The 25,525-nt window shown below is 46.2% G+C and overlaps 1 protein-coding gene and 2 long non-coding RNA genes across 6 annotated transcripts in view; 1 reads left to right on the top strand and 2 right to left on the bottom strand.

The window, feature by feature from the left end:
• Positions 1-25,525, bottom strand: part of LOC309392931 — a 137,778-nt gene that overhangs the window by 78,039 nt on the left and 34,214 nt on the right. The gene's annotated exons all lie outside the window — the stretch shown is intronic.
• Positions 20-6,875, bottom strand: LOC309392930. The gene is made up of 3 exons (XR_014175510.1): positions 6,783-6,875; positions 1,934-2,017; positions 20-1,514 (listed from the first exon to the last, which is right to left on the bottom strand). It is a non-coding gene; the product is annotated as an uncharacterized lncRNA (long non-coding RNA).
• On the top strand, positions 5,650-23,273 carry SLC16A9 (solute carrier family 16 member 9). Of its 4 annotated transcripts, none has more exons than XM_081954546.1 (6): positions 5,650-5,998; positions 12,674-12,899; positions 18,061-18,204; positions 18,823-18,918; positions 19,972-20,877; positions 22,292-23,273. In XM_081954546.1, exons 2-6 carry the CDS (start codon positions 12,704-12,706, stop codon positions 22,483-22,485), a joined length of 1,536 nt encoding a protein of 511 aa, XP_081810672.1. In that variant the 5' UTR covers positions 5,650-5,998; positions 12,674-12,703; the 3' UTR covers positions 22,486-23,273. The 4 variants fall into 4 exon arrangements, with proteins under 4 accessions (XP_081810672.1, XP_081810673.1, XP_081810671.1 ...); XM_081954547.1 differs by lacking the exon at positions 5,650-5,998 and adding an exon at positions 6,485-6,723; XM_081954545.1 differs by lacking the exon at positions 5,650-5,998 and adding an exon at positions 7,091-7,106.

Below are 25,525 nucleotides of genomic sequence, written 5' to 3'. Positions count from 1 at the left end.
GACGTTTTCGGAAAGCGCTGGCTCTTCAGCTTTGAAACAGATGAGACCTGCCCCCTAGAATTGGGAAGGACTAGCACATATGCGCGAGGGGAACCTTTACCTTTACCTATGAAATACAAACTAGGATTGGTCTGCTGATAAGACCATCATTAACTGGGTAACTTCCTTAGTCAGGTATGAGAATCCTGTAGTCTTAATATAGCTTGATAAGAAAGTACCTGATAAAATATCTCACAATATTCTGATGCACAATTTATGTGGATTGCAAGACCTGGCAATTGCAGTAAATGTATGCATAAGTGGCTCCAGAAAAATACTCAGTGCTCATTGATGCATCCTTGGAGAAAGATATTGAGGGGTTTTCCCAAGGATCCGTCCCATATCCTTTATTCATCCATATTTTCTCTCAATAAGGCCTCGAGGAGAAGGTTATCAGATTTACAGGTAACAGAAAATCGGGTAGGATGGCTGATGTTCCCTCAGATAAATTTAATTTGAAACAATCAAGTTAAAGAAAATGTACATAATGATTTTTTGAAAGTCAAACACGGGGAAAGTTATTTAGTCGGAATACCAAAATTACATGCGGTGTAGGTGTAGGACAGCAAACACTGGTTTAGCAACAGTCAGCAGGACCTGATGGCAAAGTGTCGGCCAGTTTGGTGGTGGGTTTGCAGAAAAGCCCATGTAGTTGTAGGCTGTGTGAATTGAAGTGTAATTTCTAAAGCGCAAGAAGCCATCACAGCATTTTATCCTGCGTTGGTCAGAGCCCCCCCCCCCCGCCCTCCCAAAGTCCATATCCAATTCTAGACAGGACGGTTTAAGGAGAGTTGGACAAACTGGAACAGGTTCAGGGAGGCGTTGGGGGTGAAGCCTTATGAAGAGCGATGGATGGAGCTGAGCAGAAGTCAGGCTGAGTGCGGGTCTCGCCTGCAAGAACCCCAATGTCTTCTCTCGCACTCCAGCCTCCCAAGTAGACCAGACAGGAAACAACAAGGTGAACCAATTCTACTTTCCGCTAAAGCTCCCTTAGCAGACCTTGCAAGTCTGAAGGTGCAAATCTCCCCGTCTCCTTGACAGCCTGATCCATTAAGGAGGGCCCTTCCCAAATGTCTTCCTCAGCCTGATTCAGTTGTGGGCTCTTTTTTTTTTTTTTTTTGAGAAGATCCTTAAGGGTGGGGTGCAAATACAGCTACCGGTTTGCCAATTACCTGGTGTCTTAAGCAAGAGCTGGCTCCCCCCCCCACCCCCAACTCTTGTGTAAGACACCAGGTAATTGGCAAACCGGTAGCTGTATTTGCATTGGTTGCAGCTTCCGTAAGAGCAACCTCACATAGGACATGTTGTAACATTTAGATTTGGGTTTCTTCTCCCAAAAGAGTTTTATTACTACTTCTCCGCCAAAGATTGAAGAGGATGCGTCTCCTCTTGTTTATGCTGAGATTGTTCGCACTCATTGTCACACAGCTTTATTGAAATAAATGCATTTTGCTTAGGTTCTTTTCCAAGTGTTCCTGTTTTGGAAACGACAATATTTTAAAATGTCAGCTCGCTTAAAAAGCCTAGAGTGCTAAAAGTTCCCACGCCCTGTTCATATATTACCTAGGACTGAGTGTTTGTTTTTTGTTAACTGTGGCCTAACTTAATCCTCAATTCTTCTAGTGTAATTGAGGATTTCCAGATTGAGCTCAGGAAAGCTTTCCTATATGCAATGTTTATGAAAGACAGTTAGTCAAGTATCTTTTTACGGTCTTTGCAAATGTGAGCCGAGGACGGATTTTCATTTTAAAAAGGTGGCCCAGAGGATCTCCCTCACCAGACAAAATTAGACCGAGGGTTGAGTAGCTGCTTCAGAGTAAGTGAACTAAACCTCCAAAAGGTGCCAAAAAGCAGCATGTGAAGTAACACAACCTGGGGAAAATCAAAACTTCACCTGTGTGACGAAGTTGATGGATTTGGTTCTCCTTTTTCTGGTGGGAATATGAGCTGATGGCTTTACTCTCTAGTCCTGGGCTCCCTGGAAAGAAAGGATAGAGAAGGGGGTTGTGCCGGTGGTTACTGGGAAGTAGGTTACTACTTCCTTCTCAGAAAATGAACCAGAGGGGTTTTGCTGTGGGGAGAGAAACCAGCAAGAGAAAAATCTGCTTCAAAAATGGGGCCATTTCTGGCTGGGGCTGTAGCAGGAGACATTTGGAATCCCCCACTCCGACTGGAGGAGGGCAGCAGCTCAGAACTGATTACCAACTACTCCTTATAAAGACCCCCTTCTGGGCAGAGATCCCCAGGAAGAGCTCATAGCCCAGAGGGGATAGTCTAGTCCTGCCCCACTGATTCCCCTTCCCTCTTGATATACCCTGCATCTCGGTTGAAGGGAGGGAAGAGGAAGGGATTCCAACAGAAGATGCAAATGCCCCACTGCCCCACACATTCTGGCTGCCTCTTGTTGGGGTGGCCTCTGGATCTCTTGCAGGCTCCAGCTCACCTCAGCTGACCTCTGCCCCAGATGATCCAGCTGCAAAAAAAACTGTGTGTGTGTGTGTATGAGAGAGAGAGGGTGTCTGCATTTGTATTTCCAGTTCTTGTGCGTCTGGAAAGCAGCCAAACACCAGCATGAAGCCACTTTCAGATTTCTCTGGCTGACATTTTGCACCTCCAGATCCTCGGTGGTGTTTATCAACAGGAAGAAGAGGAAGTGAGGAAAGAGATTCAGCTGTGCTGATCAACCGAGTTTTGACTGCAAGGGGAGGGGGGGAGAAGAAAAAAAGATCCGGCGCAAACCAGCTGTTGGAGGAATAGCAGGTGGCCCCCGTTTGCAGCTTACAAAGACCCCTGTGAGTGTGGAAAGGACCAAACACCCCACCCCAACAGAACAAGAGCCTGCTTTCTGTACCCCCTGCATCTGAAAGAGCCTGAACTCAGCCCGGTTGCCTGCAGCTGTTCTGTTTGACTCCCTCCATCTAAGCAACTAAAAATCTTTGTTTTTTTGTTTGCCTTCAGCTCAGCCAGGCCTGTGGACCATCTGGTCCTGTGTTTAGGGGGCCCTGGCAATTGTTTTCAGGGAGCTCACAACACGGTGTTTCTGCTCCAAGCGACTCCCCTAATTTCAGAAGCGACAGACCAGCCTCCATGCCACTTTGCCACTGGGAAGCCTGTTCTCCAGAGACTGGCCCAGTTCCCTTTAGAGATAGCAATAGCACTTAGACACATATACCACTTCACAGTGCTTTACAGCCCTCTCTAAGGGGTTTACGGAGTCAGCACATTGCCCCCAACAATCTGGCTCCTCATTTGACCGACCTCGGAAGGATGGAAGGCTGAGTCAACCTTGAGCCTGGTGAGATTCGAACTGCCAAATTGCAGGTCGCTGGACAGATCATCCTGACAGCATCTAACTCTCCCTTGAATTGTGGTGAGTGGTCTTTTGGATAATCCTGACATTGTGGGGAGGACTGTGTGCCTTTCCCCCCAATGTGCAAAATTAAAATGAGTCTCCAACCTGTTCTCCTTATCTGCCCTTCTTCTGATCCATCTTCCTGCTCCTTCCCCTCAAATTCTGATTTTTTTTCTGGAGAGAAAAGACAAAACAAGTCCAGAGATGCTTTCTACAGCAGAGGGCAGAGGACACTGCTAGACTGACTTTTGAGAAAGAATTCAGGGAAAGAATGAAAGGTATTTTAAAAGAAGATGTTAATTATTAAGACTTTTTTTCTTCTGTCTAACAAACACGGGGAAGAGGATACTAGCATTATTCTCCAGCTGGAGCTAGAAATCCAGCTTCCTACAGCCCTAATTCAAGAAAGATAAATTTTGGGGCACAGGATCCAAAATACCACTGAATTTAAATTGGGCTGTGTTCTCTTAAAAGGAGCATTCTTCCACATTTTCATTCACAGACCTCAAAGCATTAAATCAAAGTTCCCAGCAATCATGAAAGATTTATAAAGCGGGGATCCAAGATAGAAACGGGAGTCTCTCAAAGGCTCTTCTACCAGGATACAATAATTCAGGATTCTACTTACAACCACAACTGAGTGCAAAATTTCTGTTGCTAAGTGAGACCATGGCTGAGTTTTGCGGCCTTTCTCGCTGCAGTTGTTAAGTGAATCCCTGCAGTTGTTAAGCTAGTAACACGATTGTTAAATGAATCCGGCTTCCCCATTGACTTTGCTCATCAGAAGGTCACAAAAGGGGGATCACTTGAACCAGGGACACTGAGTCAATTGCCAAGCATCTGAATTTGGATCACATGACCATGGGGATTCTGCAATGATCTTAAGGGTGAAAAATGAGTTGTGTCTTTTTTCACTGCCGTTGTAACTTTGAATGGTCACTAAATGAACGTGTAAGTTCAGGGCTATATGTCTTCTAGTTTAAAGATGGTTTTGAAAGCTTCTCTTTGGAAGCCTTTCTATTTATCGCTCAAGGGGACAGCAGGGAGTTGTCTTTCCACAGGCCAGATGCCTTGGGAGAAACTCCTGCGAGTCCCTTGGACTGCAAGGCGATCCATCCGATCAGTCCTAGAGAAGATCAACCCTGACTGCTCTTTAGAAGGCCAGATCCTGAAGAGGAAACTCAAATACTTTGGCCACCTAAGGAGAAGGAAGGACTCCCTGGAGAAGAGTCTCATGCTGGGAACGATGGAGGGCAAAAGAAGAAAGGGACGGCAGAGAATGAGGTGGTTGGATGGAGAAATGTAAATAGTAGGCATGAGCTTAAATGGACTCCAGAGGATGAGAGAGGACAGGAAGGCCTGGAGGAACATTGTCCATGGGGTTGCAATGGGTTGGACATGACTTTGCAACTACCAACAACCCCCTTGGGCAAGACTTTCTCAGCTGTGTCTTGAGAGCCAATGAAGATGGCAAGTCTGCTTGATGGAAGTCACTTTGGAACCCCTTTGATTGGCTTGTTGCTTGCTTATGTTTTGCATAAATTGACACCACCCCCCCAAGGTACTTTTTCCAAAAGGCAGTTGGACTTCCTTTGCTTTTGCTTGAAGACATTTTGCTTCTCATCCAAGAAGCTTCTTTAGTTCTTCTCAGAACTGAGGAAGCTTCTTGGATGAGAAGTGAAACATCTTCAAGCAAAAGTGAAGGAAGTTCAGCTGCCTTTTGGAAAAAGCACATTTTGGGCAACCATGACCTAGATGACCAAGAATCTCCATTGACATAAATTGATGTCTCAGAAAGACATCTAGCTGAGAATTTGTATTATAAAACTATGCAATCCAGAGGTCTTTAAACTTGGCAAAACTGGCTGGAGAATTCTGGGAGATGAAGTCCACGAATTGCCAAGTTTAAAGATGTCTGATTTAATCTTATTTAATCTAGATTGACCTAAATCAATTTTTTTCTTTCTATGTTTTTAAAATGTCTTCTTAAAGGAAACAGCTGGTCCTCTAAAAAGTCAATGAACTCTCTTTCCCCTTCCAAGGGTCTCCTCCATCACTACTACTCCTTTACTTCCTCTTTTACCACTTTGGGTGTCGAAGGATCCTGCCTCCACCATTTCTGAGAACCAGAGTCCATATTTATTTACTCATCCTATGTAATCCAAGGCCCAATAAACAAACAGACCAGGAAAGAAGCAAATAATTGAAAAAGAGAAGGGGAGAGGGAGGGGAAGAGAGGAAGAAGATTTACAAGGCCAGAGAGGGAAGGAGGGAGACTGACTTTTAGAGTCTGTACAAGTCAAACCATTCCAGCTTCTCTTCTGTACTCATCTTTGACACACTCTTCTGCTTTATGCTTTCCTCTCCATATTCGGCTCAGTTCCTTGAGCAGCTGAAGTTATCAGCCCTGGTCTCCATAAGCCCCGATGACCACCAAATGGTAGGTGAAGAGAGGCAGAAAACTCTCTCCCCTCATGGCCTTTGGGATCTGGCTCATGTTATCTTTTTGCCAATCGTTGTTTTCAGACAGAACTCTTGAATCGAACAGCTGGGAAGCTGGAATAACGACCCTCCGAGTCCAACTTCACCTTAGCTGAAGGTCTCCAGGTAAGGAGAAGGGATGAGGAAGAGAAGGAACCAGAGGCAGGGAAGGGCGAGGGGAGAAGGAAGGATTTTGCTGCCCAGAAAGAAAATTTCTTAAGATTTTGCTGAATCTCTGGCCACATAGGAAAGACTTTGAAGGCAGGGGCAGAGCAGTTCCTGCCAAGAGTTGCCCGGGTGGGCTCGCTCCCTTCCTCCGCCCTGGGGCTGCTTGTCTCCTGGAGCAACGCAAGGGCAAGAGAGTCGCCCCTTACCCGGCTTTCCAGATTTCCCCGAGGGGCTCGTTTCATAGGATTTCCCCCTGACTCAAGGGGCAGCGGTTCGGGCACTGGGCTTGGCCGGCTTTTGCAAAGGGGTCCCACTGCGGCTCCGGAAGGAGCTGCCAGGCGCGAAGAATGCGCGGCCAGGCCCGGCGCTCTCCAGCGCGCAGGCTAGAGCCCAGCTGGGGCTGCGCGCAAGGCGGGGCGGGCGGGCGAAGGATCCGGGCGGGCCCCTTCCTGGCGGCCGGCGGGCGGGCGGAGCAGCGCAGCTCGAGCCTCCGCGATGCCGCCGCCTTCCTCTCCCGAAAGCGGCTCGCCGCCCTGTCGTCGGTTCCAACCGGTTTGGACCGGCTGCCAGCCGACTGGCGGCTCCTCGGCTGCAGCCAAGCGGCAGGAAGGGAGCCCCGCGGACACTCGTCAGCCAGGCTCCCCGAGGCCGGAGGGCTGGGCCAGGCAGGGCGCCCCGGGCAGGTAAAGGGAAGGAGGGAGAGGAGCCCAGGAAGGGAGGGGAGGGCAGGGGGCGAGCCCACCTGCCTGCGTGCCTGCTTCTCGCTCTCTGTCGCCGGGAGAACCCGAGGCAGCCGAAGAGGGATGGAGAGCCGGCTGAAGCTTTTCCGCGGACTCTGAGTTGCAAAGAGACGCTGGCGGCTGCCGGAAAAGAGGGCTCGCCGTTTAACGGGCCAGAGGGAGGGAGGGAGGCGGGCGCGTTCCCGGCTTGGTACGTGCGGACCGTGGCCGCCAGGCAGGGGTGTGTGGACTTTGTAGTCCGAGGCCTTGGCCCGGAGGAGGGAAGACTGTCTTGACAGCAGCTGCGGAGCTGCAGGAAGGCTGGCTACTGAGTAAAGGCGCTTCAGGTGGGGGCCCTGGAGGGACGGTGTGTGTGTGTGTGTGTGTGTGTGTGTGTGTGTGTGTGTGTGTTAAAGCCTAAAGCTTGGTTTGGGGGCGTCCCAACTCTGGAGAAGGCGTTTCTTCTCGCCCCTCCTAAGCTGCTTTCCTACCCGCGGTTGCTGCCTCTTAGCCCATCATCCTGGGCAAGGGAAGAGGCTCTCTTGGCCCCTCTCTCCCTCCGCTCCTGGCGGGCGCCGGGAAGACCTTGCGGGTCTCACCTATCCTCGGTGCACCTGCTTCACTGGCGGCCGGGCCGAGAATTCGCGCTGGAAGAATATGCCAGATCCCACCTCTGGTTTGCTGGCCTGGAGCTCGGGCAGCATGTGACACCGGCCCTTCCTTGTGGTTTGGGGAGCCTGTTTTGTGGTTTCACACACCACTGTGAACACATCCACGGGGACCGTCACGAGGGAGACTTCCCTACTGCTCTTGGCAGCCTGCGGTTCGGTGCAGAGATCGCGAGCAAGGCGATAATCTCCCAGCAGCTTTTGGGGGACTGAGTGGAGGGGTTTATGTGTTTAAGGTGTATCCTTCCTTCTCCTCGGTTTAGGTGCTGGAATACTTTCAGTAGAAACAACCCCCACCCTTCTAAACCCCCCAGGACTAAACCAACAAGCAAAAGCATGAGGCCAATTGGGCTTAGCATAAGGGGAGGCTGGTGAAAATCAAGAGTAAAGCTCACTGAAGTCCACCTTTCCATGGATTTGAGCACCTTTCAAGGACCCTGCCTTGAAAAGTGGGGATCCCTCCAATCCTGGTGGCTCATATGGGGGGGGGGGGACAAGCAGGGTTCTCTTGCGGAGGGCAAACATCCGTAGAACAAGAGAGCAAAAGGTTTGAATTTCAGTTTCCAAGCTTCTTAAAGACTCAAATGGGACAAAGTTTGTAAGTTTGTAGTATAGGATATCTATTGCAAAAAGTGACATTCTTACAGTTGCCAAAGTTTGAAGGGGGCTATACTTATCAGGTGTAGGATGCTCTTTTTTATTATTATCTTGGCAGCAGTCTTAGGGGGGGAAAAGAAGAAAGAGAAGAGAAGAAGAAAAGGGAAAAGAAAGACAAAGTCTTAGGACGCAAACATTGTGCTGAAGAAATGTTGGATGAGAAGGAATTCCACTGATGCGCTGGACGAACATAAGCCTGAATGAGAGCTTGAATAGATCATTAATCAGGTAGCATCAAGTGGGGTGGGAAATGTTCACCCAGAGGAGGGAGGGCCTGCAGTGCTCCTGAAAACAAATTCTTTGCCTTCTCTCCACCTCTGTCTATGCACAAACAAAATGTTCCATCAGTTAAGAAAGAAGCCGTCTTGAGGACACAAGGAAGCAGAGGGCTCAGAGCCTTAAATCTGCAGCATAAACATTTACAAATGGTGTTACCTAATCTGGCAACAAAACATCTGCAGGAAACAAAACAAAACTTGGACAACCAAGAGCACAGCCCTTCAACCCTGAGTCACATCTACTCTCTCTATGACTGGAGGTGGTAGCTGTTGTGTTCATCTGCATGTGAGGTTAAGTGGACTGAGGTGGCCTGAGGCAATTGTCACAGGGGAGGGCTGTATAAGCAGATTGGCCTTCACCAAGTGCCTCCTCTTGGTTGTGCAGCTCAAATGCAGTCCAGTGCAACAAGGGGATTTGGAACACGCAGGGTTGCTGTTCTTAGTCGCAAAGTCATGTCCAACCCATTGCAACCCCATGGACAACGTTCCTCCAGGCCTTCCTGTCCTCTGCCATCCTCCTGAGTCCATTCAAGCTCACGCTGGCTGCTTCCGTGACTCATCCAGCCACCTCCTTCTCTGTCATCCCCTTCTTCTTTTGCCCTCAATCTTTCCCAGCATCAGGCTCTTCTCCAGGGAGTCCTTCCTTCTCATTAGGTGACCAAAGGATTTGAGTTTCATCTTCAAGATCTGGCCTTCTGAAGAGCAGTCTGGGTTGATCTCCTTTAGGACTGACCAGTTTGATCACAAGTTCTTAAGCCAAACCTGTCTTCTTTGGGCTTTTTTGCTTCTTTGCTGCAACATGACACCCCAGGCTGCCAAAGGAAGACCCTTTGGGTCTTCCAAAGCATCATCCCAGTCCTTCTGATGTTCCTCAAGAATCTTTAGAGTGCATTTGTACCTTCACTGTCAGGAGAGAAGCTGTTTGGGCAATTCTGGGCCAAGACGTTTCAGTGGAACAACTCGAGCAGAAAACAGGCCAGAATATAGGGTGGGGAGGCTACTCCTGTACTTTAGGTCCCTTCCCACTTGTGTGGAGGGAAGGAGAAAAACATTCCGGCTTGGTGATGTGTCCTAGCATGTTTCTCTCTGCTTCAACTAATTGGAGCCAAAATAGTATTTTAGCATTTTTACTTTCTTCCTTTTAGCATTTTTACTTTCTTCATGCTGAATTTCATACATCAGGGGTGTTTCATTGAGGGCCACATCAGGGTTGTGTTTGACTTTGGAGGGCTGGAGTAGGTGTGGCCAGCTCAACGTCACTCCTGTCAGGGACAGCTGGGGTGGCCCAAATGCTAAGCCAGTGAAAATGGGCTCCTGAGCTCTGTTTTTGCTGGCAGAGGGTTGCTGGAGGCCGTGGCAGCCGAAAACAGGGCTCGGGCGCCAGTTTTCGCTGGCAGAAGCACTGTGATCTGGTCCTTCACTGTTTCCAGAATGGCTCCACAGGGCAGATCTAAGTACCCCATGGGCCAGATCCGGTCCCCGGGCCTTAAGTTTGACACCCCTGTCATACACATTCAAGGAGAGCTCCTTTTCCTCCCCATTACGGTCTCAATAGCCCAGTATAATTCACAGCTGCAGTACTGGGAGGGACATTTTCCCCCAGGGCTGAGGAGGTGTAGGAGAACAGCCTTATCAAACCTGCATCATCTCTCTGGAAAGAAGCACTCAGGTAAAGCAAGTTATTGAGGCAGAGAAGAGATTTTGGAAGGCCCTCGCTTGGATTGCTGAAAATCAGAGCATTGAGTGTTTTGATGGGGACATTAATGGTTGCTGTAAGTACAGGAGTGGCAGGACGACTTCAAGATTAACTTCCTTTCAAGTTAATTTAAACAGTAATCCAGAGTCTTCTCCAGGAATGTACTGTATTTTTCAGACTATATGATGCACCGGAGTATAAGACGCACCATGATTTTGAAGAGGTAATTTTTTTAAAAAAAGTTTTTGCACTCTACAGGCCTCCCAAACCCTCTGCATGCCTCATTTTTTGCAAAAAAAAAAAAAAAAAGGCATGCAGAGGCCTTGGGAGGCTTGTAGAGTGCTCCTGAGGGGGGAGGGGTGGGGCAAAAACAGCCCATTTTTGCTCTCTTTTGCCTTCCCCAGCCCTCAGGAGCACTTTACAAGCCTCCCAAACCCTCTGCACATCCATTTTTTGCAAAAGGAGGGGGGGGTCAGGAGGCCAAAAATGCTGTATTCAGTGTATAAGACACACCCAGATTTTCACCCTCTTTTTGAGGGAAAAGGGTGCATCTTATACTTCAAAAATATGGTATTTCGTTCACCAAATGGGACAGTGAAGACTGGGCACCCAGCTCCCTTAAGGAGCAAGCAGCTCAGACGTCTAACACATTTCAAGAATTTGCATCGTCCCCTAAAAGGTCTGTTAATTTCTAGTTAGCCGCCTCATGAAGGCCAGGATATAAGAGTGCAGAAGGGAAAGTTCTCTGGGCAACAAGACTTGGCAAAAACTGCGGGGTCAGAAGGGCGAAGTCTTCTTAGATGTGACCCACCTCAGTGCCCACACACATCCCTGAGTCAAAACTAGCTGCAGAAATACCCAAGAACTTCGCGTCTTCTGTTTTCTAGTGCGCAGCATTTCACCAAGAAAGGGATAGGACCAGTGGTGGGTTCCACGTTGTAACTGGCACGGGGCAACGGGGCCCGGCGTCCACCATATGAATGTGCACAGCGTGTGCATGCATCCTTACCTCTTGCGACGTCTCTGCGAGCCTCCGCAACACTCCAGCTGCTCGGCGGCAGGTGTTGTGCGCTCTGTGCACATGCGTGGAAGCACCAAAGAGCTGAAATACAAGTAAGGAGCTCTGGCAGGCGGGTGGGCCCTCCGGAGCACCGTACCGGAATGGCACCGATACACCCGTACTGGGGCGTACTGCCTGCAGCCCACCACTGAATAAAACCCTCCCCTTGGGTTAAGTGGTGGACAAGAAGTAGATGGTGGCAAGCAGGACTCTTTTCTCCTGCAAAAAAAAGCCTGATCTGCAAGAAGCATCCCTGGTGGTGTTCTGTCCAAAGCCTCTACAATATATATGGACACAGACTTGGCTGTCTGCCACAACTAAGGAGGGAGATAAGCAACCCCTTGGCTGGGAGCCCAGAAAGCTATCTCTATGAAACAAGGCTTGAACTCACGAAATTCTCCCAATCTTTCTCTATGACTGGATCAGTAAATTGTTGTTTCCTGCAAAATTTCCCTCCCGTCACCCCACCTATAAGTTCTCTGGGAGGGGCCAATCAGTAGCCACTTGTTCTTATTTCCTTCTGTGACCTTTTTTCCAAAGCTGCTCTCTCCTCCTCGCAGCCCTACGCATACGTACGTCAGGGACAGCCTCCCTCTGTTCTTCCTCACTGTTCCCTGACTCAGACGCCACCTGGTGGCCACCCTACTCTGACTCTGAATACCCTGAGTCTTCCTCAGCCTCCAGGGCAGTCCCATAGTGTTCATTGCTGTCAGATTCCACCAACAGCTCAGCCGGCTGCTGTTGGGCCACAACAGGTGGCCCTTCTAGATGTTCAGATCTTCACATTGGCAGCCAAGGAGGGGAGTTGTCCAGGCCCCAAAGCCACTACTATGGTGGTCATAGAAGTGTTCACTCCAGCGATACAGAGAACCCTAAAACAACATGGTGAGTCCATCACTTTGTTTCAGAGTTTTCAGTACAAAATCTTCACATTGCTGCTATGTTATATGGTCCATTATGTCCATCTAACATATTTATGGAACAAAGAAGCAGGTACGGTGGTACCTTCGTACTCAAATGCTTTGAAACTCATCAAATTTGGTACTTAATGCATTTTGACACAAAAAATGTGGTACTCGACTGCGTGGAAACTCATTGGATTTGGTACTCAATGTATTATGACGCAAAAATGTCCCAGTATTCATCCTTTGTTTAGTACTCAATACATTTGCTCAGCAACCTGCATGGAAGCTGCCAAGGCCAGGTGGCCCCACAGCTTCTGGTTCACTGAAGAAGAGAGAGAAGAGGGAAGTTTTGTGGCATCACCTTTAGGGCTGTCCCAATTGGCTGCTTGTCCAGAGGACCACAAAGCCACAGACAATAGTCCAGCCAGTGGCTGTGAGAGAAAATGTCTGGGCTGAATGCAGCTTTTGAGAGCCGTTGGGTGTCAACCAGAAATTGCTGGCTGTTTGCCTCGGGACAGGTTCCCAAAATCTTGTGTGTCACCCACCCCCTCTTCTCATCCTTGAGCTCAGATTCCTGATGGCCTTCAGTACACGCCCGGCATTGGGTCAGCTGTCTCCTCCTCCCCATTTGTTTGTCTTTCTCCCTGCAGGGTTCGTGACCCCCCAGATCCCACTGGAAGATGGTGTTCCAGAAATCACCCGACGGTGGGTGGGGCTGGGTGATTGTCCTCAGCTCCTTCTTCACCCAGTTCTTGTGCTATGGGTCACCCTTGGCGGTTGGTGTGCTCTACATGGAATGGCTGGACCTCTTTGGAGAAGGGAAAGGAAAGACAGCCTGGGTCGGATCCCTGGCCAGTGGAGTGGGGCTGCTCGCAAGTAAGTCCAGCTTGCAAGAAAGAAAGGAAAAATATCTAACCCTTATGTTTATTTAGAAGACCTTTGCTTTAAAGAAATAAAACCCCACTGAAAAGAGGACTGGCATTTACTTCAGTGGAAGATCAATTCGAGCAATGGCCTTTCCTTGCCAAATGACGTACAGTAGTGGCCAAAATTGTGGAAACCTTTTGGGGAAAGAGTATTTTCTAAAACTAGGTATTAATTGGGTTTTATTGCTGGGTAGCTTCTGACTAACAAGTTTCTTTAGTCAGCTCCATAGATTTTCAATTGGGTAAAGGTCTGGGCTATTCCCAGGTCATTCTAACAATGATTATCTTGAAACTCCCCCCAAAACTGGTGTTATTCACCATCAAACTTCAAAAAATACACTTTCCCCAAAAGGTTTCCACAAGTTTGGCCATTATTGTACAGCTGCAAACCAGTAACCTTTATTACAAGGAATGTAAGAATAATAACCTATTTGCCATCAGCCTAGTCTCTTCAGATAATCTACTCAAGTCATTGCTGTTGTACTTAGTACGAGAAAACATGGTGGCAATGATTTCTGTGGGAAGTTCCTTTCCATTTCAGTTTAGCAGGCAGTTAAGAGTAGGATGAATGTTGTGGTTTTCGCTTTGTGAGAGCCACACAATATCTGAAGCACTGATGACTAAAGATTTGCAGCCCCTTTCTTGCAGTTAGGATTGAAACACAAATATACATGTGTGTGTTGTATTTGTACTGATAAATAAATAAAGGGAGACTAGTATAGATCTATTTCGAGCTAATTAGCTCTCATCAGCTAGCCATACCCTTACTGGGATTCGAACCTGGGCTGTATTATATCTTAGGCAGGAGTCTTAGCCACTAAGCCACAGGCTGTCCTCCTTATCAGTTGAGCCAGGGAAATAGATATGTATTTGTGTTACAACCCCTGGTATGCCTAAATATGGGAGGAAGGTCACTACTCCCTCTTTCTGTCCTTCGGCTTATCACAGAAGACCATGCAGGCAGAAAACCATATTTTTATTTTTAATGTTGCCTTTTTATATTTGTGTTGTATTATATATTGTGTTGTGTGTGTGTGTGTGTGTGTGTGTGTGTGTGTGTATTTTCACGGGTGTAGGTATGCTGGTTTTGTTGTATTCGGGTCTTTTCCCGTGTAAGGTTGAGATTGTCTTTGCAACGTTTCGGCAGGATCACACCTGCCATCTTCAAGCTGTGGGCCCACAGCTTGAAGATGGCAGGTGTGATCCTGCCGAAACGTTGCAAAGACAATCTCAACCTTACACAGATACACATATACATACATACATACATACATACATACATACATACATACATACATACATACATATATCCATTCTAATCATAGAAACAGCTATTGTACCTTGGCAAGCCTCTAACTTTTCATATTAGATGATGTGAAAAATAGGGAGTCTCTAGGACTGTAATATTTGCACACATAGCATCTTTAGTATAGGGAAAACTGAAGGCCAGAATTTCACAAATTAGATAGTTCAGTTCTGTGTATTCACCACAAGAGGAATAAATTACACTAATTTCAAAAAGAGTAAAAATGAAAGTTGCCATTTGCAGAGTTAGGTTTTTATAAGTTGTTGACTCTTCAGTATGTCTGCAGTTAACCTGATTCAATTCAGTGGAAGGACAAAGAGTTATAAAATGTAAAAATATCCATCATGGGCCATAAATAAAGAATCTGTTTTTACCTCCAAAATTGTCCTCTAAAATTCTGCAGGTCTGACATTTGTAAGGGAATTGTGGAGTACGGGGATTAATATGGGGTTTTTGTTTTCTGTGGTTTTTAAATATTACTTTAATTATTGTAAACTACTTTGCCTTTTTTGTTTTATAAAAAAAATGGTAGTGATGGTAACAATAATGTATTTATTTAACCCAAGCTTAAATTCATGTGTGAGAAGCAGTGAAGGAAAATGCTTTTAAAACTTTGCAATGTAAAAAATAGAGATATGCAGATGCAGATTGCAGGAGAAGAAGCAATAATTGCTTCTCTATTTGTGATAGTAATAAGAGATTGAATAAATGATCTGGCAGAATTACATCTATATGCAAATTTCCTTAATGCAGGGTAGGGTTGATAAGAGGTGATTTTTGACAGTGCCCATTGGAGGCAATAATAACCTCTGGTATCTAAAATAATGATTTTGACCTTGGTGGATTTTATAAGGGTACCACAATGACTTTGCCTACTTTAAAGGTGTTAAAAATACAAAGGCTTTTTGAATAGCAGTGTGAGTCACAGCAAAGGAGATGTGGTCGCTGGCCCTTCTCTGTGGTAAAAATAGATTTAAAAGTGGAAACACAAATGCATGTTTGTGTAGGTTTAGCAGGCTTTGCAAAATGAAGTTCAAGCAATGAAGAATAGAAAAGCAAGAAGAACAGGTGGGGGAGAAGAAGAAGAGAGTGAGGAATGGAAATACAGTAATGGCCAAAATTGTGGAAACCTTTTGGGAAAAGTGTATTTTTGAGATTTGATGGCTAATAACACCACTTTTGGGGGGAGTTTCAAGATAATCATATTCCACTCCTGGAATGAACTGGGAATAGCCCAGACCTTAACCCAATTGAAAATCTATGGAGCTGACTAAAGAAACTTGGTAGTCAGAAGCGACCCAGCAATAAAACCCAGTTAATAGAAGCAATCATTCAATCTTGGTTTCACGTTATAACAGCTGCAGAACTAAAAGACTTGGTTCGCTTCATGGGAAGATGTTGTAAGGCTGTAATTCATGATAAAGGTTACCCAGCTAAGTATTAACTGACATGGTGATAGTTTTTGTGTATCTCATTTTTTCTATGGTGATAATTTTTATATATCTCATTTCATTTTTTTTCTTTATAACTGATATTCTAATTGCACATCCTTCATAAAAGCTATTGCATTACATTCTAGATTAAATTATCTTTCCATTGATATATAACTTTATGGTACTCCTCCTCCAAAAAAGTGGTGTTATTAGCTAGTTTTAGAAAATACACTTTTCTCAAAAGATTTCCACAATTTTCGCCACTACTGTAGACCATCCCCAGGAGTGTGAATCTCAAAAGAAATCCAGCCTTTGTTGCTTGTAAAAGGCTGAGAGAGGAAGGAAGCTGCCTCGGCTCAACAGAATAACTGAATAACAGAGTTGGAAGGGACCATAAAGACCTTCTGGTCGAACCCCCTGCTCAAGCAGAAAACCTTGTACCATTTCAGACAACTGGTGGTCCAATCTCTTCTTAAAGGCCTCCATTATTGGAGCACATGGAGCTTCTGGTGGCAAGCTGTTCCACTGGTTCATTGTTTTCACTGTCAGGAAATTTCTCCTTAGTTCTAGGCTGCTTCTCTCCTTGATTAGTTTCCATCTGTTGCTTCCTGTGCTGCCTTCTGATTCTTTGGTGGACTTGGTAGAGAAAGGCTGGAAACGGGATGTAAGTTTCCCAAGAGATGCTTTTCTTGGGAATGTCATGAGGCACCTAGAGCAAGTTTTCCCAACCTTGGTAACTTTCAGTTATGGGGACTTCAACTCCCAGTAATGAACCCCTCTGAGTCTCAGGTTTAGGACCAAGGGCAGGAGGGGTGGATGAAGGCACTCCATTTTTAGCAAGGGCAAGTTCTTACTTGGAGCTCCCCTGGTGTTGCCTCTGCCTCATTGTGCATGGACATCACCTTCGTTCCTGGACAAATTGGCTTTGCAGGTTTGGGAAACCTGAAGACACTTGCAATGCCTGTTCCCCAAAATCAGCAGACATGGACAGCATTGCTTGAAACCCCTGGAGGGTTACGGTTAGGGTTAGGGTGGTGCTCCTGCCCACATCATTCAGTGTCCTGCCCCACCTGAGTTCCCTGCTGCAAAATCCTTTAGCGGGAAATCCTAATCCGCGATGAACAGAGCAAAACCTTGAACAATTCTAGGTGTTTGCCTTGGTAAGAGTGGCGAAGCTTATCTAGCCCTCGGCTCCTGGTGCCAAGTCATGAAAAGGCACAACAACGCAAAGGCCTACTTAGTGGCTCTCTATGTTACAGATTACCTTCAGTCTCAAGTTTGTTTAAATTAAAATGGTATGCCAGGCTGAAAACTGAAACTTCTAATAGACTGAAAACTGGTCACCGGTTCCCACATCTCACTTTTAGTCTACCCCTCCCTTCAGTTCTCCGTTGAGTTTCCTTGAAAGTCTCACTCTACCTCCTTATTTCTGTTTCAGTCAATTCTGGCTGTTTTAACCAGAGGTGAAATTCATTTTTTAAAACTACCGGTACTGTGATTGTGGCTTGGTGGCCGTGGCAGGGGAAGGATACTGCAAAATCCCCATTCCCTCCCCACTCTGGGGCCAACTAGAGGTGGTATTTGCTGGTTTTCTGAACTACTCAAAATTTCTGCTACCGGTTCTCCAGAACCTGCTGAATTTCACCCCTGGTTTTAACTATTGCAAAGCGGTGGAGAAGGATAACAAGAGTAGAGATATCACAAATCCATGGAGGAAGGGGGACGGTTGGAAGGGAAGGAATTATTGCCCCTTTCCCCCCAGAAATTGCTGCAGAGTTGCAAATGAAATCACGCCATCTCCTCATATGGTTTGGTTCAGTTTAAAAAGCCTACAGTCCTCTGAATCGAAAATCAATCTCATGGTCCTCAGTTAGACTGATCCCTGTGCAGGCACACTGGACATTGGATGGTGCACACAGGAGTTTATCTAAACACTTGATGGGGGGAAAAAGATGGCTTTGTACCTGCTGAGAGGCAGAGAGTGGGAGAAACCAGCTGCTGCTGCTGCTGCAGTATAAATTGTGCGATGAGTTTATTGGTTGAGTCCATAGAAGACAATCTTATACATACACAGCCACCTGAGTATTAGCCAAGTAACTGCCTTTAGGGCAACATCCTTGCTGACCTGTGGTAAAGAGGAGAGGGGGTTTGGCATGGTACCACTCCACCACAACTGCGATGTGGTTCTCAGAGGCTTAGTTGGTGGGAGAACATCCCTGGTGTAAAAATGATGAAATAAGCATTAAAATACCTTGAGCCTGTGGATTTCAGAGAGGTCAACCAATCTCTTGATCGATTCCTTTTAATCATTCAGAATAAGATTGTTCCTGTGTTTTTCTCTCCCCTCCCCCACCCCGATTGTCCCCATGAAGGTCCCCTCTGCAGCACCTGTGTCTCCGCTTTTGGCGCACGGCCAGTCACCATCTTCAGTAGCTTTATGGTTGCAGGAGGCCTGATGATAAGCAGCTTTGCTCCCAATATCTACTTTCTCTTTTGTTCCTATGGAATTATTGTTGGTAAGAAAATTCACAAGATCCTCTTTGGCCCCACCAGATAGCAAGAGAATCAAATGCTCAGGAGTTAAAGGCATCTTCTAGAAGGGGAACTTTCGACCTGGACCCTAATCTTCCCTTGTGGGTGGCTAATTGCCCAAGAGACTTGTGGGGGACCCAGAATTTGCCTGATATTCTGGGGAAGGGTGCAGGTGTTTGGGGAGCCCTCCAGAACAGTCCCTGTGCCCTTTCATTGAACATTAATCACATTAGTCAAGAGTGATGGGGCACTAATTTAGTGGTGGGTTCTGGCTGGTATGGCCTGGTACGGCTTGTACCGGTAGTAGTCGGGAGCAGCGGCCACCGTACCGGTACAGTGGCTTGTGTTTGGTGCACCTGCCTGCCCATGTTCCATACCTGTTTTGGAAGCAACCGGGCCAATTGCGCATGCACGGACAGTTTGCGGTGCCTGCGTGACTTCCGATGAGCAGCTGGGTGTCACAGGGGCAGTGGAGTGCGCATGCGTATGCAGCACATGTCAGGCGCGTGCATGAACAGACGACAAGCAGCGTACCAGTAGCGTTGGTAAGAGCAACCCATAACTGCACTAATTATATGCCATAAACTTTTCTATGCCTTTAGGACTTGGATGTGGCTTATTGTACACAGCCACCCTCACAATCACGTGCCAATACTTTGACAAACGTAGAGGCCTCGCACTCGGGCTCATTTCCACAGGTAGGTTCTTTGAGCTGATGTAAATCTCTGGGTGGAATGACCTTGTGCTGTAGTTTGGTTGACTGGGATTATATCATCCAAATGCCAAAAGTTTGTCTGTGTTTATCACGGTTAAACATGACTTCTGATCGGTTTCAGGTCATTCCTCCACTTCCATAATTTGATCATGAAGACGTTGCTGGTCCTTTGGATGAGCTAGATTTTGATAGGATAATTTAAAGAGTCAAAAAGAGGGCTGTGAAAACATCTACAGACCCCTCACATCCTGGACATAAATTGTTTCAACTACTACCCTCAAAACGACACTTTAGGGCACTGCACACCAGAACAACTAGACACAAGGACAGTTTTCCCCCGAATGTCATCACTCTGCTAAACAACTAATTCCCTCCACACTGTCAAATTATTTACCAAGAATGTATTACTATTATTCTTCTCTTTCTTCCTAATATCTATCTCTCCCCACTTACCACTATAACCATGTTGCTTGTGTCTTTCAGTTTATATTGTTTTGTTTGTTTACTAGTACGATTTGATACCTTATTAGTAACTTTGACTAAGTGTTGTATCTTATGATTCTTGATGAATGTATTTTATTTTTCTTTATGTACACTGAGAGCATCTGCACCAAAGACAAATTCCAGAATTTCTTTCTGTACACTGAGAGCATCTGCACCAAAGACAAATCATACTTGGCCAATTAAGAATTCCTATTCTATTCTAAAAAAAGAGAAAGAGAGAGAGAGAGAGAGAGACAGAGACAGAGAGAGAGAGAGAGAGAGAGAGAGAGAGAGAGAGAGAGAGAGAAAGATAGAGAGAATTAATGGGCTCAACCAGGAATGGGCAATCTGGTTCAGTCCTTTCTTTCTTCCAGCCTCTGTGGAAACACCAATTTTGAAAACCAAAACTGTTGGTTTTGCTCTAGAAACCTTTTGATGTTCTTGCTCTGGTCTGCAGCTTTTTACATTATTTTTACATGATTTATTTACACTGGCAGCCAAGGCCCATCAGACGGTGATCTGGATCTACTGACATGCTCCTCTCTTCTTCCAGGGTCAAGCGTTGGCCTTTTCATCTATGCTGCCTTACAGAAAGAGCTGATTGAACTCTATGGGTTGGATGGCTGCCTACTGATCACTGGCGCACTCTCTCTAAACATCCTAGCCTGTGGCAGCCTGATGAGGCCTCTGCCGGTCTCTGTCCAGAAGCCCAATCCGGAGAAGATTCCAGATCAATACCTCATTTATAACCGAAGAGAGAAGCCCACTCAGGAAGAACATATCGCCATACCTGAAAAGGTCCAGAGTGAGGAGAAAGGGGAGAATCAGGTGCCGGTCAGCAACCCCCAAGTGAGCGGACTCCCAGTTCATAGCCAGCTGCTCTCGACCTCCCCGAGGGAGACAGACAGCTACCCAAAGAAAGTTGCAGAACAAACTTACCTTTGCAAGCAACTGGCTAAGCAGAAATGGGGCCTGTATTTAAAGTACTGGGAGGACACCCTGAATCTTTTCAAAAACAAAGTCTTTTCCGCCCTCTTTGTTGCCATCTTCCTCTTCGACGTTGGCGGCTTCCCTCCTTCCTTGCTCATGGAGGATGTGGCAAGGAGCTCAAAGATCATTGAGGGGGACTGCGCCATCCCACTGATCTCCATCATCGGCATCATGACTGCTGTGGGGAAGCTGGCCCTAGGTGTCCTGGCGGATGTAGACTGGATCAATGCTTTGTATCTCTACATCCTGACGTTGATCTTGACGGCAGCGGCCCTGGCCTTAATCCCCTTCGCCCAAAGCTACGGTGCTCTGGCCACCCTTTCGGGGGTTTTAGGGTTCCTAGCAGGGAACTGGTCGATTTTCCCTTATGTCACAACCCAGATGGTGGGGATTGAGAAACTGACCCATGCCTACGGCATACTGATGTTTTTTGCTGGGCTTGGAAACAGCCTTGGACCTCCAGTTGTAGGTAAGTTGGCATTTCAGCCAGATGCCATTCCTTCTTTTCAAAAATGGCCTCCATCTACAGAACCTGCTAGTGTCAGGGTTCCAAATAGCATCCAAAATAAAATCAGACTCTGAGGCAAAGAATTCCTCAAAGTTCCAATTTATTAAGACAGCCATGTTGGCACATCTGGGAAAACCCGAATCTGAAAGTTTCCCGATTTTCCCCACTCAGTTGGAAGTTCAAAATCCTGCCACAACACCCACAAATTCATCACATGACCCAATCATCCACTGCCACAAAGACAGATTCCTCCCATACAGTTCCAGCCAGGTGCAGAGACAAAGATGACCTTGAGTTTCTAAGAAGAATGTTGTTATGGCTAATACCACCCAACTCTGTATAATCCCACCTCCCATTTTCCCACAATAGAAAGTAGACAGTAGAAAATGTGGCAGGCCTGAAGTCCAAAAGAAAAGATAGCTTGCAGGCATGACAGCTAGTGGAGATGTAGCATTATTCAATTACAATGGAAAAGTAGAACGGTATATTCTCAGTATCCTTAAAAACTCATGTCCTTGTTTGTTCTCCATACAGTAATCCTTTCCACCTCCGTGATACAACAGCTGGCAAGATAGAGCCATTGGTTGCAATTGTGGCTTGTCTGTTCTGACCTAGGACTCCCAAGATCATGAAGCAGACTCCTCATCCCGATAAAACCTCTTTTATTTAGTTTAAAGTGAATTCCTCTCCAGCAAAGTCCCAGCCAAGAGACTTTCAAGAGATTTCACAACTACAGACCTTTATCTGGCTTGGAGAATTGCCAGGCCAATATCTTACAAACGCCAAGCTGTAGCAGCAATTACTTGCCAAGAAGTCAGGAACAGATCTTCACTTTAATGAATTGAACTAGTGATCTCCTGCAAACTCCCCTCCCCTTTCGCTCCTCTTTAATCCTTATGGGAGGGGCCATTCACCATCCATCTGTGCCTTTACTCCCAAGTCAGCTGTTGTTCCTTAACTGTTCCCTTCTCCTGACAGCTCTGCGCATGCGCACACTGGGAACAGGCTCCAGCTGTTCTTCTGCCCCACTGATCTCCAACTCTGAAGGCAGCTGATAACTGTCAGACAGCCCTGGCCCCCTCTCTGCCTCCGACACACAACCTTCATCAGAGCCTTCCCCAGACTCCAGGACTGGCTGCTATTCCTCCCCAACCTCCTTGCTGTCTGAGTCTGCCACAAGCTCCACTGGCCGCTGGTGGCAGACGCCATAACATTGTCGGTGGCTCAGTTTCTAAGTGCTGGCACCCTTGACTGGCAGCTTCCTGAGCAATCATGCCCTGGTGTGACATTTTTAAGGAAGAGGGGATCTTCTTTAATGGCTGTGAGATAAGAGGGCTTAGATCTGTTTTTGGCATCTCTCTCTGTTCTCTTTCAGGTTGGTTTTATGACTGGACTGCCTCTTACGACATGGCTTTCTACTTCAGTGGCCTGTGTGTGCTCTTTGGAGGACTTCTCCTCCTGGTGGCCGTGCTTCCCTGTTGGCGTGGGACGAACCCTGCCATCGGCCCAAACCCCAAACACTTACTCCTCCACAGCTGCCTCCAGAGTGAAAATGGCCGTATGGAATAGTTGCTGCTGTTTTTATACCAATAACTTTTAGTAATTTTTGCATCTATTTATAAAGGTTTTTATGACACTTTTGATATTTCTTTGAAACACTTGGACCTTTGAGCCAAAACGCCAAGTCATGGCTCACGTGGCTAAGTTCCAACGACACAACGGGGCCTTCTGCTTTGCCATTGCCCATAATTAGCGAAATTCTGCTGGTGCCTAGGAATGACAGCGCCAGATTGTGACTGACAAAGAGACTTTAAAGGTGCAGTGAAGCTCAGCTGTGGAAGTGGAGCTTCTCTTGAGGAGCTTCCCCCTCCCTGATCAGGAGGCTGAGTGTGCAAGTGTGCAAAACGGTTGGCTGTAGAACCGGCATATTCAGTCTTCCGAACGAGGTTCCTCTTCTCACTCTCATTGTATTGTACTACAGTATTTTCTGGTGCAACAAATGTATTTTATACTCATTTACATGTAATCCTTGTTCTTAATTTTGGCCAAGTTGGCGCGATGCTTCTTCCCTCTTCAGGAACCTTAATGTTGCTGGGTAGGGAGAGGCTGCCTCGCCCCGAGTCTCATGAAAGTGACCGAAGACCCTGTTTTCAAAAGGTCCCGTAGGGTGCCAAAAGATCCTGTGATCTATGAAGTAAACAGCACGACAAGAATGTAGCATTTAGTACCAATGAAGATGCTGGATGGCAGAAAAAAGTTACTGCCTCTTCCGTTAGGAGCTGTTAAAAATTATTCAGTTGAAATCTATAAAATCAAGGAATTAATACAATTTATTAAAGAAACCACCAACCACAGAACTGAAATATTGGTTTTATTCATTTTACAAATTCAAGACAAGATTTATAACATTGCAATGTAACAAAACTCCTAGCTAAGAACATAAAAGCTCCATTACATTAGAAGAAGAAGAGGGAAAAAAATCCATCTCTAAAGTTTCCAACTCTTGAAATTTTCTTTGACTCAGTTTAAATCTGACCAGCTTGTCCCAAAATGGTTCCTTATTTCATTTAACATTAAATAAGCTTCCTAGAGAAAAAAAAATGGAAAACCAGGCAGATAAACCAATTAGCTGGTTGAGGAAGTATATACAAATCATTGTCCGGGATGACACAAGGACTCTTGCATTGGGCAGGGGGTTGGACTAGAGGAACTTCAAGGTCCCTTCCAGCTCTGGGATTCTATGGTTCTTTGTAAATAACAGGGTTACTGGCAAGAGGCGTTCAGCTATTGAATCCTCTGTAAAAATAAATGGGGCTTCCATTGTAAGTTGATGCAGCTTACTCAGTTGCATTTATTTTGATCATACTCGTCAAATTAATTCTTACTGCAAGGATAACATGGTGTGTAAAAGAACATCTGTCCATATTATGAAGCCTACGGCCCAAATTCCTCCACCATCCATCACAGAAGCACTTTTACATGAGTCCTTGCTTGTCTCTAGCCCTTTTCCATTTGTGCATTCATGTAAATCAAAACCATTTGAGGCCTATTAGAAAGCAACAAAAGGCACTTTCACTCCCTTTAGGTCTTTTGGCTCCTCTCCCCCTGCACAGCAGCCAATGATCACCTCTGTTTTGTGATCATCTCTACAGGCTTTGAAATGCTGGGAACCACATTGTGGCAGCTCTTGGGGGAAGGGAAGTCTTCTCCATGGAGTATCACACCACCCAGGCAACTGGCTGGGCTTCAGACACAAAGATCAATTTGCTGAGTGGTGAAATTCAATTTTTTTTACTACTGGTTCTGTGGGTGTGGTTTGGTGGGCGTGGCAGGGGAAGGATACTGCAAAATCCCCATTCCCTCCCCACTTTGGGACAAGCCAGAGATGGTATTTGCCGGTTCTCCGAACTACTCAAAATTTCCACTACCGGTTCTCCAGAATACAATAGCAGAGTTGGAAGGGACCTTGGAGGTCTTCTAGTCCAACCCCTTGCCTAGGCAGGAAACCCTATACCATTTCAGACAAATGGCTATCCAACATCTTCTTAAAGACTTCCAGTGTTGGGGCATTCACAAATTCTGGAGGCAAGCTGTTCCACTGATTAATTGTTCTAACTGTCAGGAAATTTCTCCTCAGTTCTAAGTTGCTTCTCTCCTTGATTAGTTTCCACCCATTGCTTCTTGTTGTGCCTTCAGGTGCTTTGGAGAATAGTTTGACTCCCTCTTCTTTGTGGCAACTCCTGAGATATTGGAACACTGCTATCATGTCTCCCCTAGTCTTTCTTTTCATAAGACTAGAAATACCCTGTTCCTGCAACCGTACCTCATAGGTTTTAGCCTCCAGTCCCCATATCATCTTTGTTGCTCTTCTCTGCACTCTTTCTAGAGTCTCCACATCTTTTCTCCATCGTGTCGACCAAATCTGAATGCAGTATTCCAAGTGTGGCCTTACCAAGGAATTATAAAGTAGTATTAACACTTCACGTGATCTTGATTCTATCCCTCTGTTGATGCAGCCTAGAACTGTGTTGGCTTTTTTGGCAGCTGCTACACACTGCTGGCTCATATTTAAATGGTTGTCCACTAGGACTCCAAAATCCCTTTCACAGTTACTACTATTGAGCAAGGTACCACCTATACTGTACCTGTGCATTTCATTTTTCTTGCCTAAATGTAGAACCTTACTCTTTTAACCATTAAATTTCATTTTATTAAATAGTGCCCAATATTCAAGTTTGTCAAGATCCTTCTGTATCTTAAGCCTGTCTTCTGGAGTGTTGGCTATTCCTGCCAGCTTGGTGTCAACTGCAAATTTGATGAGTTCCCCATTTATTCCCTCATCCAAATCATTGATGAAGATGTTGAAGAGTACTGGGCCTAAAACAGAGCCTTGGGGTACTCCACTGCATACTTCCCTCCATGTAGATGCAGTTCATTGAGGTCTACACGTTGAGTGTGGTTGGTCAGTCAGTTACGAATCCATCTGGTGGTGATGCTGTCTAACCCACATTCTTCTTCCTTATATAGTAGTAGGTTATGGTCTACCTTATCAAATGCCTTACTGAAGTCCAAGTAAACTATATTGACGGCATTCCTTTGGTCCACTAAT

Source organism: Natrix helvetica (assembly GCF_964273705.1).
Source record: "Natrix helvetica genome assembly, chromosome: 5".
Classification (NCBI taxonomy): domain Eukaryota; kingdom Metazoa; phylum Chordata; class Lepidosauria; order Squamata; family Natricidae; genus Natrix; species Natrix helvetica.
The sequence above is the reverse complement of the archived record's forward strand: the minus strand, read 5'-3'. Positions and strand labels throughout refer to the sequence as shown.

What these genes read in the sequence shown, in the direction of transcription:
- SLC16A9 (XM_081954546.1), top strand. Translation starts at nt 12,704, where the DNA reads ATGGTGTTCCAGAAATCACCCGACGGTGGGTGGGGCTGGGTGATTGTC. An exon ending in TTCCTATGGAATTATTGTTG is followed by an intron (nt 18,205 to 18,822) that starts GTAAGAAAATTC and finishes CTATGCCTTTAG; the next exon opens with GACTTGGATGTGGCTTATTG. An exon ending in CCTTGGACCTCCAGTTGTAG is followed by an intron (nt 20,878 to 22,291) that starts GTAAGTTGGCAT and finishes GTTCTCTTTCAG; the next exon opens with GTTGGTTTTATGACTGGACT.